The following is a 17,133-nucleotide window of genomic DNA, read 5'->3' on the forward strand; positions in this document are numbered from 1 at the left end:
GCTTTAACCTTTGTGCCACAGCGTAAAGACTGGGAATTGTCATTATCAGTAGGGAAGCCATTCTACTGTGTCATGGGATTTTCCACATATATAGTCTGTGGTGATGGAGATGTGGAAATTGGGAAGCAGGCAGAACACACATGGTTTAATTGGCTACAAAATGGAGATAGTAGGCTCCCCCAGAGCTCCTTTCCTGGTTTTTTCCCATACGCCTAAACTCCTAGCATTGGTGCACACCAAGGCTCAGATTTGGACCCTTTTTATTTCTCAGTTGTTGTCGACCTTCAACTCATGGCAACCCTATGTACAATGGGATCAGATTGTTGGGATCCAGAGGGCTTTCATAGGCTGATTTTTGGAAGCAGATCACCAGGTATTTCTTCCTAGTCCGTCTTAGTCTGAAAGCTCCACTGAAACCCGCTCAGCATATAGCAACACACAAGCCCCCACTGATAGAAGGGTGGGGGCTTCGCATGAGGTGCATTGGCCAGGAATGCAACCAGGGTCTCCCACGTGGAAGTCAAGAATCTGCCACTAAACCACCACCACCCACTACTCATTCCCACCATGATCTTACTCAGGTTCATGACTTTAAAAACTATCTCTAATTGGAGACTTCACATTTATACCTCCAATGTCTCTAGCCCTGGACTCCAGGTCGTGCAACCACCTGCCAATTGACCCATCCACTCAGATATCTTGCAGAAACCTCAGACTTCATGTGCCCTACCCTGAAGTTCTGATTCCCCCACTCCAAAACTTGCTCCACCCAGTGCTTTCCTTATCTCTGAATGACACCTCTATCCTTCCTGTTTCTCAGGCAAATAAAAAGAGAGAGAGAGAGAGAGGTCGTCTTGACTTCTTGACCCTTCTATCTTCCACACTTCATAGCTGATCTATCAGGAGATCCTATTAGCTCTGCATTTAAAATATGTCCGGAATCTGACCACTTCTGCTGCTGGCCCCGATCACATCCTCTCACTTGAGTTATTGCAATGCTGGCCTTTCTGCATCCACCCCCCCCCCACAGCCTACTCCCCACACATCAGCCAGAGTGGTCCATTTATACCATTCCCATTCACAAAGCCGCCCTGGCTCCCCATCCCTCTCAGAATGAAAGCCTATGTCCTCCCAATCCAGAACACCCCCTGCTGGCCATGCCACTGCTTTGGCCACATCTGTTTCCACTCTGTCCTCACTCACTCTGCCTGGGTGCACTGGCCTCGTTGCTGTCCCTCAACACCCAGGCCTGCTCCACCCAGGGCCTCCAACTGGCTGCTGCTTCTCCCTGGAACATTCTTCTCCCAGACGTCCACATGGTTCATGTCTTTACCTTCTTCAGATAGTCCACCAGTGTCACCCTACCACAAATGGCTTCCTCAAACATCTCACTGAAAATGTCATGCCAACCCTCCTACCCACATTCTCCTTAATTTTTCTCCATTGGACTTACCACTTTTTGATGTGCCAGATAATTAACTTCATTTAGTGATTGTCTCTTCTTCCAAGAATGCAAGCTCCTGGTGCCCAGCTACAACCGACGACCGCCATGACAGGGAGCATAATAGAGAATCCCTGAGGGAGCAGGCAAGCAGTGGGATGCAGACCCCAAATTCTCATAAAAAGGCCAGACTTAATGGTCAGACTGAGACTGGAAGAACCCCAGAGGTCATGGTCCCCAGACCTTCTGTTAGCCCAAGACAGGAACCATTCCCAAAGTCAACTCTTCTGACAGGGATTGGACTGGACTATAAGACAGAAAATGATGCTGGCGAGGAGTGGGCTTTTTGGTTCTTGGATCAAGTAGATGCATGAAAATATCTGGGTAGCTCTTCTCTGGAAGGGAGACGAGAAGGCGGAGGGGGGCAGGAGCTGGCTAAAGGGACACGGAAACACAGGGTAGAGAGAAGGAATGTGGTGTCTCATTAGGGGGAGAGCAGCTAGGAGTATATATAGCAAGGTGTATATAAGGTTTTGTATGAGAGGCTGACTTGATTTGTAAACTTTCACTTAAAGCACAATAAAAATATTAATAATAATAATACAGAATACAAAAAAGAACGCAAGCTCCACAAGGGTAGGAGTTTTTGTCTGTTTGTTTGTCTGCTCTCTCCCCAACACCTCCATCAAAGCCTAGCACGTAGTAGGTACTCAATAATCACTGAGTCCATGAATCAATGTGTAAACAAATGAATTAGGATGACCTCTGAAGTCCTACGATTCTGGAGCACATATACACTTGGATTTTCAGGGTTGTCTCTAACAGTCAAGAGGGAGTCCCAAAGGTAAGGGGCCATCCAGAGCCACCCAGTTCACACTCCAGGGTCAGGAGGATCCTTGCACAAGTGTGAGAGTTGAGAAAGAGGATTCATGAGTCTCAACAGCCAGCTCCCTGCTCTGGCCAATTGTTATGGGTTAAATTGTGTCCCCTTAAAAGATACATTGAAGTTCCAATCCTGGCATGGGTGAATGTGACCGTATTTGGGGAAATGGGGCTTTTCTTTGCAGATGTTGTCAGTTAAGTTAATGAGCACATATTGGAGTATAGTGGGTCTTGATCCTAATCCCCTCTGAATGGCATTTTATAAAAGAGAAGGACAGATATGGAAATGGAGTCACACCGAGGGAAGACAGATGCCATGTGATGACAGAGGCAGACGCACCTATATGCAGCAAAAGAATGTCAAAGACCACTAGCAGCCACCAGAAGCTGGGATAGAAGCATGGACCAATTCCTCCCTCAAAACTTTCAGAAGGTATCAACACAGCTGAGACTCTGATTTGGACTCCCAGCATCCAGAACTGTGAGACAATCAACCACCCTTCTGTCAGTGGAGGCTTCTTTAAAGCCACCTACTCTGTGGTATTTTATTATGACAGCCCTAGGACACCATTGGACAAATCAAGACCTCTTAGGGCTGGCAGCCTCCTGGCAAGTCACCAAAGGTGCAGAGATGGGAATTGCTCTGATGAAAGAGAAGCAAGTAACACTCTCAGCAAAGGGGTGGCCCCAAAGGAACAGGTGGTGCTGCGGGCAGGTGGGTAGCAGAGAGAGGAGCTGCTGTTTCACTGTGTGGGGCAGAGTGGCTGCTCATGTACCAGTCCCCTCCTAAGTCTCCAGCCAGAGGAGGGGTTTGCATTGAGAGTGATTAGTCACAGGGAGCATCTGCTCCTGCACTCCCTCTGGGGACTAACACACTCTCTCCTTCCCATCTCCCACTCTGTGGAGATATAAAGCAAAGGCCAGAGGCAGACCACCCATGCTAATCATACTGCCTGTTGGGGTGCCCCCTTGGGTCCTTCCACTCTGTTATGCTCTCCATCTCAACCTCCCTCTGCATCCTCCTTCTCCTACATGCTTTCTCCACTGCAGCTCCGGAGTGCCTTGGTCTTCACTCTCTGTGATCTCTCCCACCTCTGGTCCTGAGTGTCCCCTCTCCATCTATTTCCAAGTCTTCCCTCTCAGGGACCCCAGGTAAGAGAAAGCCAAGTGTTTAGGGCTGGGGTTGGGTAGAGGAGGAGAAGGAATACCAAGTACAGCGTGGACACAAGGAGGTCCAAACTCTTCCAAAAAGGTTTGCCCAAAAGACATGCCTATGAAACAGACGAGTATTCAAGCCCATGCCCCTACCCTCCTTGATCAGGCTGGTGCCCCAGCTTGGTGAGCACAGAGCTCATATTGCTTATCCATGACAACTGTGGTCCCTTTATTCTTGGGTGTGTGAGGAGGGCGGAGCAGGAGCATCTAAAGATGGGGGGCTTTCAGGCTGTTTCATGGTTACTGAATGGCTTTGTCCAAAGGCGCCTCTCCTGTCCAGCTTTCCCAGCTAAAAATGGGAGCACCCTATCTTCCTCTCAGTCAACAAAGGCTTTTGGGGAGAGGTGTCCAGGAACATTCTGTTCCTATATAATAAAATGTAAAAACAGACTTGAGGAAAACACTATTTCTCCAACTTTTAGGGGCAGAAGAGAGCATTTGATAAGATGCTATCCATGAGTATTTTCCAGCTCCACAGATACAAACACTTGTCCACTAAGAAGATCAACAGAGAAAAGGCTCCATTTATTCTTCCTGGCCTGGCCTACAGACCAAATTCCAGGCAGGGACCACAACAGCCCAGGGGTAGCCCTTGCAGAAAGCCTGGCCTATCCAGAGCTGGCCCTCAGTTATTCTCATTTATTGCTTTCTCAGCCACCCCAGGGGTCTGTGGTGGAAACTCAGGGTAGGTGGTAGGGTAGTGGGAGAGGATCCCATTGGAAAGAGCTCCTAAGCCAAAATCATCTACACGGCTCCTGAGGGTGAAGATTTCCAACAGGCCTGTGCCTCTCCAAGACCCTGGAACACCAAAGATATCAGCAGAGCCTCCTGTAAGTGGCTCGCCCAGGGGTCAGTGTTTTTTTTCTCATCAATGCATTTACCATTTTAGTGAGTTATGAAATGCCCTGGTGGTATCAAGGTAGCCGAGACACCCTCGTCTGAGCAGCTGCCTTGCCTCACTGCTCAGCCTCAGGTCTTAGTCTCTGGCCAACATGAAGCAGAAAAGTACCTTCCAGAAGAGGAGTCTTTGGGATGTTGGAGGGAGCCCTCTTGGCTGTTTAGTAGCCCAAGATGTAGTTTTGAAATGAAAAGTAGTTTCACAGTGACTAAGATAGACTACATGGAAAATGACAGTTGGTTTTATTTATTGTGGTAAATAAATATATAACAAAGCATTTGCCATTTCAACATTTTTCTTGTGTATGATTTAATGGTAATAGTTATGTTTACCATGTTGTTCAGCTTCATCATGATCTGCTTCCAAATTTTCCCATCACCGTTAACATAAGACACTAGTTTTCCTCTAGAATGAAGATGCTAATCATTTCAAGTAGATAAAGTGACTGACGCTCAGCCCTGAATGCTTCCCCAGACATATCAGCACAGTGACCACGCATTTATGTGCAGTGAGGTTGACCTATCATTTCAACCCTGAACGCTTCCCCCAAACATATCAGTACAGTGACCAAGCGTTTATGTGCAATGAGGTTGACCTTCGTGGTCCCAAAACTGGGACAGTCTCTTGGCCAGAAACTCTTGATGTTCAACATTAAAGCACTTATTTTTGAAGCCAATCCTTCTTCCTCTGGTGGAAACTTCGTTTAGAGACATTCGTTAAAACGGATACTGCTTTGTTCAAGCAGAGAGTTTCTTTAAAAGCATCAAAAGTAGAGAGCCAGCCCTAAACTCAGCAGGAGCCCTAGATTTTCATGCTCAAAGCTCCTGAGATGGAAAAAAAAAAAAAAAAACGGAGAGCAGGAGGCCTGAGATGACTCTTAACTCAAAACCCAAACCCCATGGTTGACTTTGAGAGGCAAGAAAACTAATAGCAGCTACTACTCAGAGAGCTGCAGACACAGGTGTATTGTGGGGGACTGGTAATTCCAAATTGTCAGAAAAGAGGGAGAAATGTTGGCCAAAATGCAGAACCCAAGGTAACATATTGCCCCAGAGCCAGAGGACCGAAAAAGCCCCCTGTAGGTGCCATTTTAAAGAAGGGCTCCAGCATGGACACAGAAGTACAGAAGGCATCTCACTTTTATAACCTGAAGGAAAACCCATGAATACTCAGAAAACACCATATAAGGAAAAACCAAGATTGTGTGTCAGGAAAACTTTCCCTATTATATCTACTTAAATGATTTCAGGGTCTAAAATGGCCAAAAAGAAACTAACAAAGGATTGCTCTTGTTTAGACTCAAAAGTCTTTGACGAGATATCACTCCAAATTTAGCCATGTTGGACCCAGGAGGCTGCACTATCATGAAAAAGAAGCTGGCTCACTAGACAGAAACACCGCAAGGAACAATAGCCATCTCCCAGGGATTGAGGCTGTAGGACATAAATGTCGGAAGAGGGAGGCCACAGTCAAATCCCTGAATCCAAAGATGATATTTAGCTCTTCTGTATAAAGAAATTACCAATCTGATTAGAACAAACCACTGAAAGGTGGTAAATGAGTTTTAATCCAAGGGACTTTGCTTCAGAAAACAAATTTGAACTATATAATAATGCAAATGTATAAACTAATAAATTTCATGTTATCTGTCCTGAACCAAGGAGAAGGCCTGTATGGCTCAGGAAAAGGAGCCGTTGTGGTAGGTACAGGAGTCAGCATTATAGAAGGGGTGACAACATCTGTGATGTCATTAATAACCACCTTTTGTTGGCAACTTTGTTGTGGGTTTTCTTTACAATATGCCTAATTCTCACAACAGCCCTGTGAATTAGGCATCATTATTTCCCTTTAAATGTAAAGAGACTGAGGGTCAGGGAAATTGAGTATATAACCCAAAGTTAATGAGGCTAGTAAGTGACTGAGCCAGGATTTCAATCCAAAGACAACTCCTTTTATAGCCTGTACAGTCTCAGAAAGACAATTGGAAATCTAAGAGAAAAGAGAATGATAGAGATGTGGAGATAGATAGATGATAGAAAAATAGATAGATACAGAGTCAGAGTTATCAATATCCATGTGTCTTGGTCATCTAGTGCTGCCATAACAGAGATACCACAAGTGGATGGCTTTAACGAAAAGAAATTTATTTTCTCACAGTCTAGTAGGTTACAGGTCCAAATTCAGGGTGTCGGCTCCAGGGGAAGGCTTTCTCTTTCTGTCAGCTCTGGAGAAAGGTCCTTGTCCTTAACCTTCCCCTGCTCGAGCAGCTTCTCAGGTGCAGGGACTCTGTGTCCAAAGGATGCACTCTGCTCCTGGTGCTGCGTTCTTGGTGGTGTGAGGTCCCCAACTTTCTGCTTGCTTCCCTTTCCTTTTATCTCTTGAGAGATAAAAGGTGGTACAGGCCACACCCCAGGGAAACTCCCTTTACCTTGGATCAGGGAGATGCCCTTTGACAGGGTGGTGTTACAATCCCACCCTAATCCTCTCAAAATAAATAACAATCACAAAATGGAGGACAACCACACAATACTGGGAATCATGGCCTAACCAAGTTGATACCCACATTTTAGGGGGGACATAATTCAATCCATGACACCATGTCTACTTAGAAGTCCCTAGGCGGTGCATACAGTTAACATGGTCAGCTGCTAACCAAAAGACTGGAGGTTTGAATCCACCCAAAGGTGTCTTGGAGAAAAGGCCTGGCAATCTACTTCCAAAAAACCAGCCATGGAAAGTGCTGTGGAGCACAGTTCTACTCTGACACAGGTGGGGCTGCCATGAGCTGGAGTCAACTCTCCTTTTCCCATGAGCCTCCACACCCAGCATACCACACACCTCTGCTTCCAGAGCCTCAGGAAGTCACAGAAGGCACCAGGAAAGCCCCCGAAGCCACACAGGGTGAGGACATGTTCATGACGGAAAGGTGACTGTCAAGCCACGAGGGACCGACGTGAGACAAGAGTGAGCTTCAGTTTCCATGTGCACCTGCTGTGTGCAGGCTCCATGCTAGGAGCCTCTGAGTGTTGCCTCACTGAGCCCCCAGAGAGCCCCTCCCCAATCACAGAGCGCCCGAGGGCTTGGGAAGAAATGATTCACTCACATGCCCAAATCAAGCAAAGACTTAGACGTGAGGCTCTCCTACTGCACCAAGGGTGAAGGCCAAGAAAAGTAAGCACCATCTTTTGATAGAGTGTATAGTTTGTTATTCCCGAAAAGATGCACTGGATGAAAAGAAGTTCTAGAACAATCTATACAGATTCATAGACCAGAGGCCCATGACAGGTTACTGTGTAAAGTCAGGAATATTCAGGAGGGTTCTGACCTTCTAAGTTTAACTTCCTGTGGGACAGTGATCAGGTGCTGCTGTGACCGCTCCTTTGATGCTTCTGCAAACTACAATCCCACTAGGCTTCTTGGGTCTACTCTGGAGCCAATTCTTGGGGAAATAGGACCATTTCAAGCTGGAGTCGTGAGTCCTGGCTCCAGTCCAGCTCTGTTGCTTGAAGATGCAGGACACCCCAGGCTGGGCATGCCCTCACTGGGCCACTTCAGCTGCACCACCAGGGATGGGCCAGACAACCTTCGAGCTCCATGTCAGTCCAGCACTCTGGGGACTCCTCAAACCTGGAGGGGCCCGATCTGCTGTTTCTCACATCCCCCACTCCACAGCCTCTCCTTAACCAAAGAAGAAGCACACCAGTTGGAATTCCGACTCATAGTGGCCCTATAGGACAGAATAGAACTACTCCATAAGGTTCCCAAGGAGCAGCTTGTGGATTCGAACTCCTGACCTTTTGGTGAGCAGCCAAACTCTTAACCAGGGCTCCAAGCCTCTCCTTAGAGGAACGTCAACGAACCATTAAAGTGACCAATTGAAAAAGCATCTCTCTGACAGATAATTTTAGAAATTCTACATAGCAAAAGTCCGATCCCAGCTCTGCATTCTCACCTTCCGGTCAAGCTCCCAGCCACATCTACATGTCCCCCGGGCCAGCAGCCAGCTTTGCTCTGGGTGCCCGGCGTGTCCCATGCAGTTAGGAGCCTGGATCTGCCAGAATAATGAGAGCCAGAGCCAAGCAGGAATTAACTTTAGACGTGCTGTTTAGATGATCTGTGTTACTGCTCCCATCCACACGTCCTCCAGAAAAACACCAGGGAAGGGAAATCCGAGGACAGAGACGCCCAGGGAGCAAGGTAATTTCTGGGTAGGAGCAGGGAGACGTGAGATGAAGGATGCGGTGTCTTATATAGAAAGGAATTTGGGGAGAAGTATAAATAAGGAAGACTGCGGAAAAGACCACGGACTCAGGAGCTAGATTGCTTGGGTGCAAAGCCTGGTTTTACTGCTGACTAGCCACATAACACTTAATGTCTTTGAGCCTCAGTTTTCTCTTCTGTGAGATGGGTACAATAAGAGTCCACCTGCCTCACCTGATTGTCACTGATATTAAAGTAGTTAAGTTCGTCGAGTTCTTAGGACTGTTTTCCCAGTACTCTCTGTTGTTGTTGTGAGCTTCTGTCCAGTCTATTCCGACTCCTGGCAACCCCATGGGTTCAGAGTAGAACTGCTCCCTAGGGTTTCACGGCTGTGACCTTTCTGAAGCAGATTGCCAGGCCTGTCTTTCAAGGGTGGGTTCAAACCGCCAACCTTTCAGCTAGTAGTTGATCAATCAATCATTTGCATTACCCTGGGAGCTCTCACAGTGCCAGCTATTATTGCGAGGTTGTTAACCACCTGGAAAGGGAGGCAACCTGCGTTCTGTCCCTAGGGTGGAGGCTCTGCAGACCCTGGAGTTGTTTCTTGCCTCTCTGCAGCGTCTCCTGCTGGGGCGGAGCTGGGCTTTGAAAGGACTGAATTCACAGTTTTGAAAGCATCTGTTCTACTTTCCCCTCCCAGAAAAAAGACACTTTTACCATAGATACCTGGAATCCGTGACAAATTCTCCTAAAAGCTCTAAGCACAGCAGAAACACTCCCTGGGCTCCTTTTGATTTAAAACCTCTGGCTGGCTTTACACAGCCTGGTTGTTATCACTCAACGGGCATTCTAATACATCTCAGGTTATCGTCATGGTGCCCACCGGCCTGACCTGTCCCTGCATCGCTGGGCAATGTGAACATGATGGAAGAGAGCTGGACTGTGTCTGTCTCCCTCTCAGCCCCCTTCTCTAAGGAGGAGAAAAGGAAGGCATAGGAGGGACAACCGAGGCAGAGCAGAGACAGCAGGGTGGATACCACCTCAGTACAGTTCCTGCAAGAGACCACCAAGTCACTCAGGCTGCTTTCTCTCATCCACACCTGAAGCCACAACACCCAGCGAGGAAGTTTTGCTCAGCAGACTGGATACTGGCCTAATTAAAAAAAAAAAAAATAGGTATTGTAAAATAGGTGGGACCCATTCTACCCGCCCCCCAGACCCACCCCAAGCCCCCTACTCCCCTTCCTAAAATTGAAAGCTTATGTTTGGGGATGCTCCCTTCAGATGACAAGGAAGAGCCTGGGTGACACTGATAGATATATAGACCATCAGGATCCTCCCCTCAAGAAGGAGCCTGAGGTCAGAGACATCCAGCTCTTTGCACACTAGGCCTTCCAGGTCTTTCACCCCGTTTACATTTACCCTTTGACCCGGCTTTATTGCCATTGCTCTGCATGTTGAACAGCTAAGGGACAAATTCCACTTGCCGCATGGATTGTGAACAGCAGTTGAGAGTCACTAAGAGGAAATAATAGCAGAGCCTACAATTAAAATTAAAATTAATAAAAAGAGATGAGGAACTAAGAGGAGATGTCATTAATATGGATTTGAAAAAAATCAAACTTCCCCTCCGGTCACATGGCCTCAAATTTCCTTCTCAGGAACTTTTCCCATCAGGACGTTCACAAGGCTCACAGCGGGCCTCTGGGCTGCTGATGTTCTCCAGACGTAGCCTGCAAGTGAGTCACCGGTAACGCTCAGAAAGGAACTGTGATGACGCGAACTTGGAATGTGCTGCTTCCCCTGAAAGTCGGGTTAGAGCAGACAAACACCGCTTCTCATGCTGGCAGAGTGTTAATAAACACACTAGGTACGGATTGTTCCAGATTGTTCCCAACACGCAGAGCAAGGCCCTCCCGCCAACCACTCCCTACAGTCAGGTGTCTGTCCCGGGCCTGGCCAACAGGGCTTCTATTGAAGGCCAGGCAATATGGCTGATTCTTTGGCCCCAAGTTTGTTCTCGGCCTCATCTGGGGCCACCAGGAGCCCTGGGTTCGGCCTGTAATAGAGACCTGGTCCTCATTTCCTGAGTACTTAAGCCCTTCAGTCCCTGGAGTTTTGTTTTCTCTGTAAAATAAAGAGGGTGTGTGAGATGACCTCTAAGGTCTTCCTCTGCATGAAGTCCCTGTGATTCTGTGGCACAAGGCAGACAGCAACTCTGAAGTGGCTTTGTGGGGGCAGGGAGGGGGAAGAAGGGGGGCAGGGAGCAGAGACCAAAGAGGCCTCCCTGCCTGGGGAGCTGCCTGCGGCATAAGTGACACTCTCAGGCACATAGGGCCCAAGAAGTCATAACTAGGGTATGGAGGTCCTGTGCATTGGCTGTGAATTAGGCCAGGAGTGGGTGTGCAGTCAAGGAAACGGAGCTGAAGTCCAGGTTCTTTGGAAAGAGGTGTTGAGACAGCAGCTGCGGAAATCCCAGGTCCAGGAGGCAGAAGCAATGGCACCGTTTCTTCCAGAATTCCATCAGGCTCCCCTCCTGGCCATGGGAAAACGCCCAGGAGGGGCAGCCCCTCTCTGCGCCCTCACTTTTCACACACCCTCTAATTCCACTTGTGCTCTCTCCCTTCGCCAGCAGGCCCGGGCTGCACCTACAGCTGGTCCTTCTCCTCAGGGGTGGTGCCCACATGGGCCGTGCCCTCAATGCCAGCGCGCCAGGCTTCCTGCTGCTGGGCTTCTCCGAGTTTCCGCGCCTGCGGCCCACTCTCTTCCTGCTGCTGCTGGCCGCGCACCTGGCCACGGTGGCCGGCAACCTGCTCATCCTGGCATCCGTGGCCGCGGCGCCGCGCCGCCCGCCCATGCTGCTCTTCCTGGGCCAGCTGTCGGCCATCGAGCTGGGCTACACGCTTGTGGTGGCGCCGCGCGCGCTGGCGGACCTGGCTGCTCCAGGCCCCGCGCGCGGCCGCCCCATCTCGCTGGTGGCCTGCGCCATGCAGATGCAGCTCTTCGTGGCTCTGGGCGGCGCCGAGTGCTTCCTGCTGGCAGCCATGGCTTACGACCGCTACGTGGCCATCTGTCACCCGCTGCGCTACCCGGCAGTGATGACTCCTGCACTTTGCGCGCGCCTGGCGCTGGCCTGCGGCCTTGGCGGCCTGGCAGTGTCGCTGGAGCTGGTGGCCGGCGTCTTCCGCCTGCCCTTCTGCGGGCCGCGCCTGCTTGTGCACTTCTTCTGCGACATCACGGCGCTGCTGCACCTGGCCTGCACGCGTGGCTACGCGGACGAGCTGCCTCTGCTCGGTGCCTGCCTGCTGCTGCTGCTGCTGCCCGCTGCGCTCATCCTGGCCTCCTACAGCGCCCTGGCAGCCGCCCTGCGCCGCCTGCGAGTGCCCGGGGGTCGCCGCAAGGCCGCCGCCACCTGCGCTTCCCACCTGGCCGTCACCTTCCTGCACTATGGCTGTGCCACCTTCATGTATGTGCGGCCCAAAGCCTCCTACGCCCCGCGGAGCGATCGCACGCTGGCGCTAGTCTACACCAGCGTCACGCCGCTGCTCTACCCGCTCATTTACAGTTTGCGCAACCGAGAGGTCACCACCGGCCTTCGCAGGGCGCTGGCGTGGCGGCGGTGGCCCAGCCGGGCTCTGGGCCAGGCGGTGGGGAGCGAGCCCTGACAGCAGGCGGGGACAGCCAGGGGTGCAGCTCTGCTCCCCAGGGTCCCCTATCACAGGACCTACTCAGGAAAGGAGACAAGGATAGCTTCCCAGCAGTGGCGCCAGCCTTTTATGCTTCCTTGAAGAATGGCCAAAGACAGCGGGTGTAGACTCAAGACCCGGATTTAGAGATTCAGTAAACACCTGCTCAGTTCCTCCCGTGTTCTGGGGCCCGTGGTAGGTCCTGAGGTTGCAGTGCAGAAGGACGCAGACTGCCGAACTCCAGGAGCTCATGGTCTAGAAAGGCCGGGAGGAGGGAACGGCCAAGGCTCTCCATGCCCAGAGGGAGGGTTCACAGGTAGCGCTACTCATGCGGGGCTTTGTGAGGGGAGTAGGGAGTGGGAAAGCTTCTTGGGGGGAAGACATCTAAGAGCAGAACTGAAGGACGAGTAGGAGCCACTGGGATGGAAGAAGGGTTTAGAGTGCTTTGAGCAGAAGCTGCTAGGCAGGAGCCAGATTGGAGGGCCTGATCACCAGTGGGAGGACTTGGATTCCTGCAGTGATGAGATGACTTGGATTGCAGTCAGGAGAGGGGGCCAAGGGGCAGGCAGGAGGCCGGAGGCCAGAGAGATGCACAGGAGGTGGAAAGGAAGGACCCTGGCTGGATTTGGAAGAAGAAAGAGTGGTGTGTTAGTGTCCTGTAGCTGCCATATCAAACGACCATGAACTAAGTGGCCTAGACAACAGAAATTTATTCTGTCATGGTTCTGGAGGCTAGAAGTCTGAAATCAGGTGTTGGCAGGACCTTTCTCCCTCTGAAACCCCTAGAGCAGATCCTTCTTGGCCTAGTCCAGCTTCTGGTGATCCCAGGCATTCCTTGCGTTGTGGCAGCATCTCTCCAATCCCTGCCTCCGTCTGCACGTGGCTATCTTCCCTGTGTGTCTCTCTGTGTCTTCTCTCCTTGTTATAAAGACACCAGCCATATTGGACTAGGGCCCACCCTACTCCAGTATGATCTCATCTGAACTCACTACATGTGCAAAGACCCTATTTCCAAATAAAGTCACATTCACAAGTACTGGAGTTAGGGCTTGGACATATCTTTATGGAGGACACAAACCAACCCATAACAAGGAGTGGGTCTCCCACATGGAAGGCGAGAGCTCAACCACTGAGCCACAACTGCCCTTTTAGCCTCCATTTAAGCAGCAGAGTGACGTGTTCCAATTTGAAAGCTCTGGCTACAATGTGAAGAATGAATCAGAGCAAGACACGAAAGACGGTCCATTCGTTAGGAAGGTAGTGAGGTAAAACAGGTTAGAGATGGTGTTAGCCATTTGGGGGAAGTGGCAGTGGGAGCAGGGAGAGAAGGACAAGTGGGAGAAATAGCCAGATGGTAGTCGTAACAGAACTTGGTGTATATGGCCTTGTGGGAATAAGAGGAAGAGGAGTCTGGGATAATATGGCCAACAGGACTCACTGAGATGTAGGGCACAGGAAGAGAACCTGGTCTGGGGGGGGCAGGTGGAGGTGACAAGGTCAGCGTTGACTGTTGATTGGCTGTTGACGCGGGTGTGAGATGAAGTCAGCAGCTGGATACATCACAGGACTCAGGGCTAGAGAATCTTGTTTGGAAATGGTCAGCATATTAGCGGTGACTGGCATGGCCAAGATGACCCACAGAGAGTGGAAGGGTCAGAGCAGAAGCAGTGCTGAGATAGGGCCCCTGAGAAGCATTAACACTGAAGGATAGGCTGACTTCCTACGCCTGACACAAAGCACCAAAAAAGCCAAAACCAAACCCATTGCCATCAAGTCATTTCTGACTCAGTGCCACTATAGGAGAGAGTAGCACTGCCCCCATAAGCTTTCCAAGGAGTGGCAGGTGGATTCAAACTGCCAACCTTTTGGTTAACAGCTGTAGCTCCTAACCACTGTACCACAGGGCACAAAGCACAGCACTCATTAATTACATTAAAAAAAAAACAAAAAACAAAAAACTTTCTGTATGAGACACTACCTTAAAAAAAAATGAGAAAAGAAAAAAGCAAGCTTGGAAAATATAGCTAATATATGGAAGAGGCTGGTTTCATTAATATATAGAGCTCTTTCCAATCAATAAGAAAAGGACTAATAACCAGAAAGGGAAACGAGCAAAGGATATGAATAAACTTCTCACAGAAAAAGAAAATATTAACAGCTTTTAATCCTAGGGAAAGAGTTTCAATCTCACTTATGGTAAGAGAAATTCAAAATAAATTTACAAAATGCTGTATTATCAGATTGACAACACTCAAATAGATGGCTAACACAGGACTGGAAAGATAAAACAGGCAAACTCGTGCTCACACCTTGTTGGTGGGAATACGCATGTTGACTGCTTTCATAGGGGGCAATTGGGTGATTTTAACGAAAATTAAAGGCATGTTTTATTTGTTCCAATAATTCCACTTCAAGGGTTTGATGCTACAAATTTACTTGGCTTGTGGGGAAATATGTATGTTTCAAAATATTAATGTCAGCCTTGCTTGGATCAGCAAATTTAGACGAGACGTACCTTACATATCAGTCGACACATGACTGATTAATTGCATTTTGGTTTTTCCTGTAATGGGCTCTTGCGCTGCCATCCAAAGGAATGAAACAGTCATATGTGGCAGATGTGGGGCTACCTCACATACATGTGGTCACATGAGAAAAGCGAGGCGCACAATGGCACTACCAAGAAGTTATCCGTGATGCCACTCTTCAGGCGTGTCTGGCCTTTTCGCTTGTGATTTCATTCTGGAATGTTCTCCCATAGATCTTCAGAGGCTGGCCTCTTGTTATCTGATGTCATCTCAACTCAAATATTGACCCCTGGCAGGGAGACTTTCACTGATCACCCGTAAGTGTCTCCTCCTGTCCGCTCTCACACCATCATGCTGTCTTTTCCAGTCATCTCTCATTGGAAACCATCTTATTTATGTGCGTCTTCACGTTGTAATTGCTCATCTTTCCCAGCAGAACGTACACTCTAGCAGAAGCCTTCTTTACTCACCACAGTACTCCCATGTCCTAAACAGTGCCTGGCAGATAGTAGTTGCTCCGAACATCGTTGAATAATGAATGAGCAAATAAATGTTTATGGTATTGTCAGACCCCCACCTCAAAGGAATCAGCCTTGAGCTGTTGATCTTGATTCTCCCTCCTTCTTGTGAAGTTAGAGGAGGCCAGGTGCTGCCCCCATGCCGTTTTTACATGTATGCTAGCATTTGTATATAAAACATGTAGAATAGAATGTGTGTATACATATGTCCGTGTGTGTGCCTGTATATATCCTGTGCGTTTTATACACACACACGCCTTCGTAACTGAATTAAAAGTCTGGGGACTGGAGGGCAGAGATGCCAAGCTTTTACACTGAGCTGGCCAGAGGCGTCCCTTCATCCTGGAGCTCAGAGCCAGCAGCAGAACCTTGCATCATGAGGAAGGGCAGCGTTCCATCATTTATGCTGTCGATGGGGAGCACTGATGATCAGGCAATGCCAAGAGCAGAGTTCAGGGCTGAGGGACAGGGATGGGGAAGGAGAGATATTGGAATCAGGAAGACAAGGCAGGACAGCAAAGCAGGGGCATCATCAAGTGAACAACAATGCTGGGAGACCAGATGGATGGAAGGAGAGGCGAGCTTGGAATCTGGATGAGTTTCTCCTCACTGCTGTTACAAACTGCCACAAATTTGATGGCTTAAAACAGCACAAAATTATCCCCTTAATTCTGGAGGGCCGAGTTCAAAATCAAGTTTGCTGGGCTACAGACAAGATGTCAGCAAGTCAGGTTCCTTTTGTAGGCTTCCTGGTATTTTTTAGCTCTTAGGGCTGCAGACATTCCTTGGCTGGTGGTCCCTTCCTCCTATCATTCAAATCTCTTGCTTCTGTCTTCACATCTCCTACCACTCACTCTGACCACCTGCCACCCTCTGACAAGGGCCCGTGTGGTGACACTGGGTCCACCTGGATAGCCCAGGCTAATCTCCCATCTCAAGGTTTTTCACGTACTCACATCTGCAAAGACCGTTTTGCCATATCAGGTAATATTCACAGGTTCTGGGGGTTTGTAGGACATGGATATATTTGGAGGGCCATTATTCAGCCAACCACAGGGTTCGAAATGTTAAAGCAGAACAGAGGCAAAGTTTAGGCCTGGAGGTCAGCCAGAGGTTCTAGAGACAAAAGCAAGCCACCTCCTTATCTGAAGACCATGGACCAAACTGCATCAGGAAACACCCACCGGGCGCTGCTCTGTTCCTATGGATTCTGGAGACTCATCAATGCTCAGCTGGGTCACAGGAAAGATCCTGGCAGCAAAGAGACACTGTGGCCCTTTCTCCTGACCTCATGGGTAGAACTGAAGACCTCAGAGCATGGAAAGACCGTGGCACTAGCTGTTTGCAACCACTTAATTATAGGGAGGAGGAGATGAGAATGGATTTGACATCAGACACACCAGTTCTCAGCTCTGCCTGGGCCCCTCCCTGTTGTCTAGCTCTGGTCATGTCTGTGCCAGCCCCACAGAATTGTTGTGAATTTGACCAAGCCCTTTCTCCTCCCCTCTGACTCCCTAGAGCATGGAACATGTCCTGCCTCCCTTAGCACATGCCAACCTAAGGGGACCAAGAAGGGCCTTTCAAAAAGAACCAAACAGGCACTTTTGGCAAAATATGAAGGTGCCTTTCCTTAGTGACTCAGTCTGATTGTCCCAGGTCAGACCTGCAGTGGCTGCACCCCTTCTTCCTCCTCTGTCCACATGGTCCATATCCAGTAAGGCTCCATCCGTGGAAGAACTGATGGGTCAGGATGACTGGCAACCAG

General features: G+C 49.3%; 1 protein-coding gene across 1 annotated transcript; it reads left to right on the forward strand.

The window, feature by feature from the left end:
• The first annotated feature begins 11,320 nt into the window (after window positions 1-11,320).
• LOC100664031 (olfactory receptor 10AC1) lies at window positions 11,321-12,301 on the forward strand. The gene has a single exon (XM_010600139.2). The coding sequence runs from the start codon at window positions 11,321-11,323 to the stop codon at window positions 12,299-12,301; it is 981 nt and encodes a 326-aa protein (XP_010598441.2).
• Window positions 12,302-17,133: the final 4,832 nt, after the last annotated feature.

The sequence above is a fragment of the Loxodonta africana genome, chromosome 8 (genome assembly GCF_030014295.1).
Source record: "Loxodonta africana isolate mLoxAfr1 chromosome 8, mLoxAfr1.hap2, whole genome shotgun sequence".
NCBI classification, from domain to species: Eukaryota; Metazoa; Chordata; class Mammalia; order Proboscidea; family Elephantidae; genus Loxodonta; species Loxodonta africana.

Excerpts from the sequence above, each read along its gene's own strand:
- LOC100664031 (XM_010600139.2), top strand. The coding sequence starts at position 11,321 with ATGGGCCGTGCCCTCAATGCCAGCGCGCCAGGCTTCCTGCTGCTGGGC.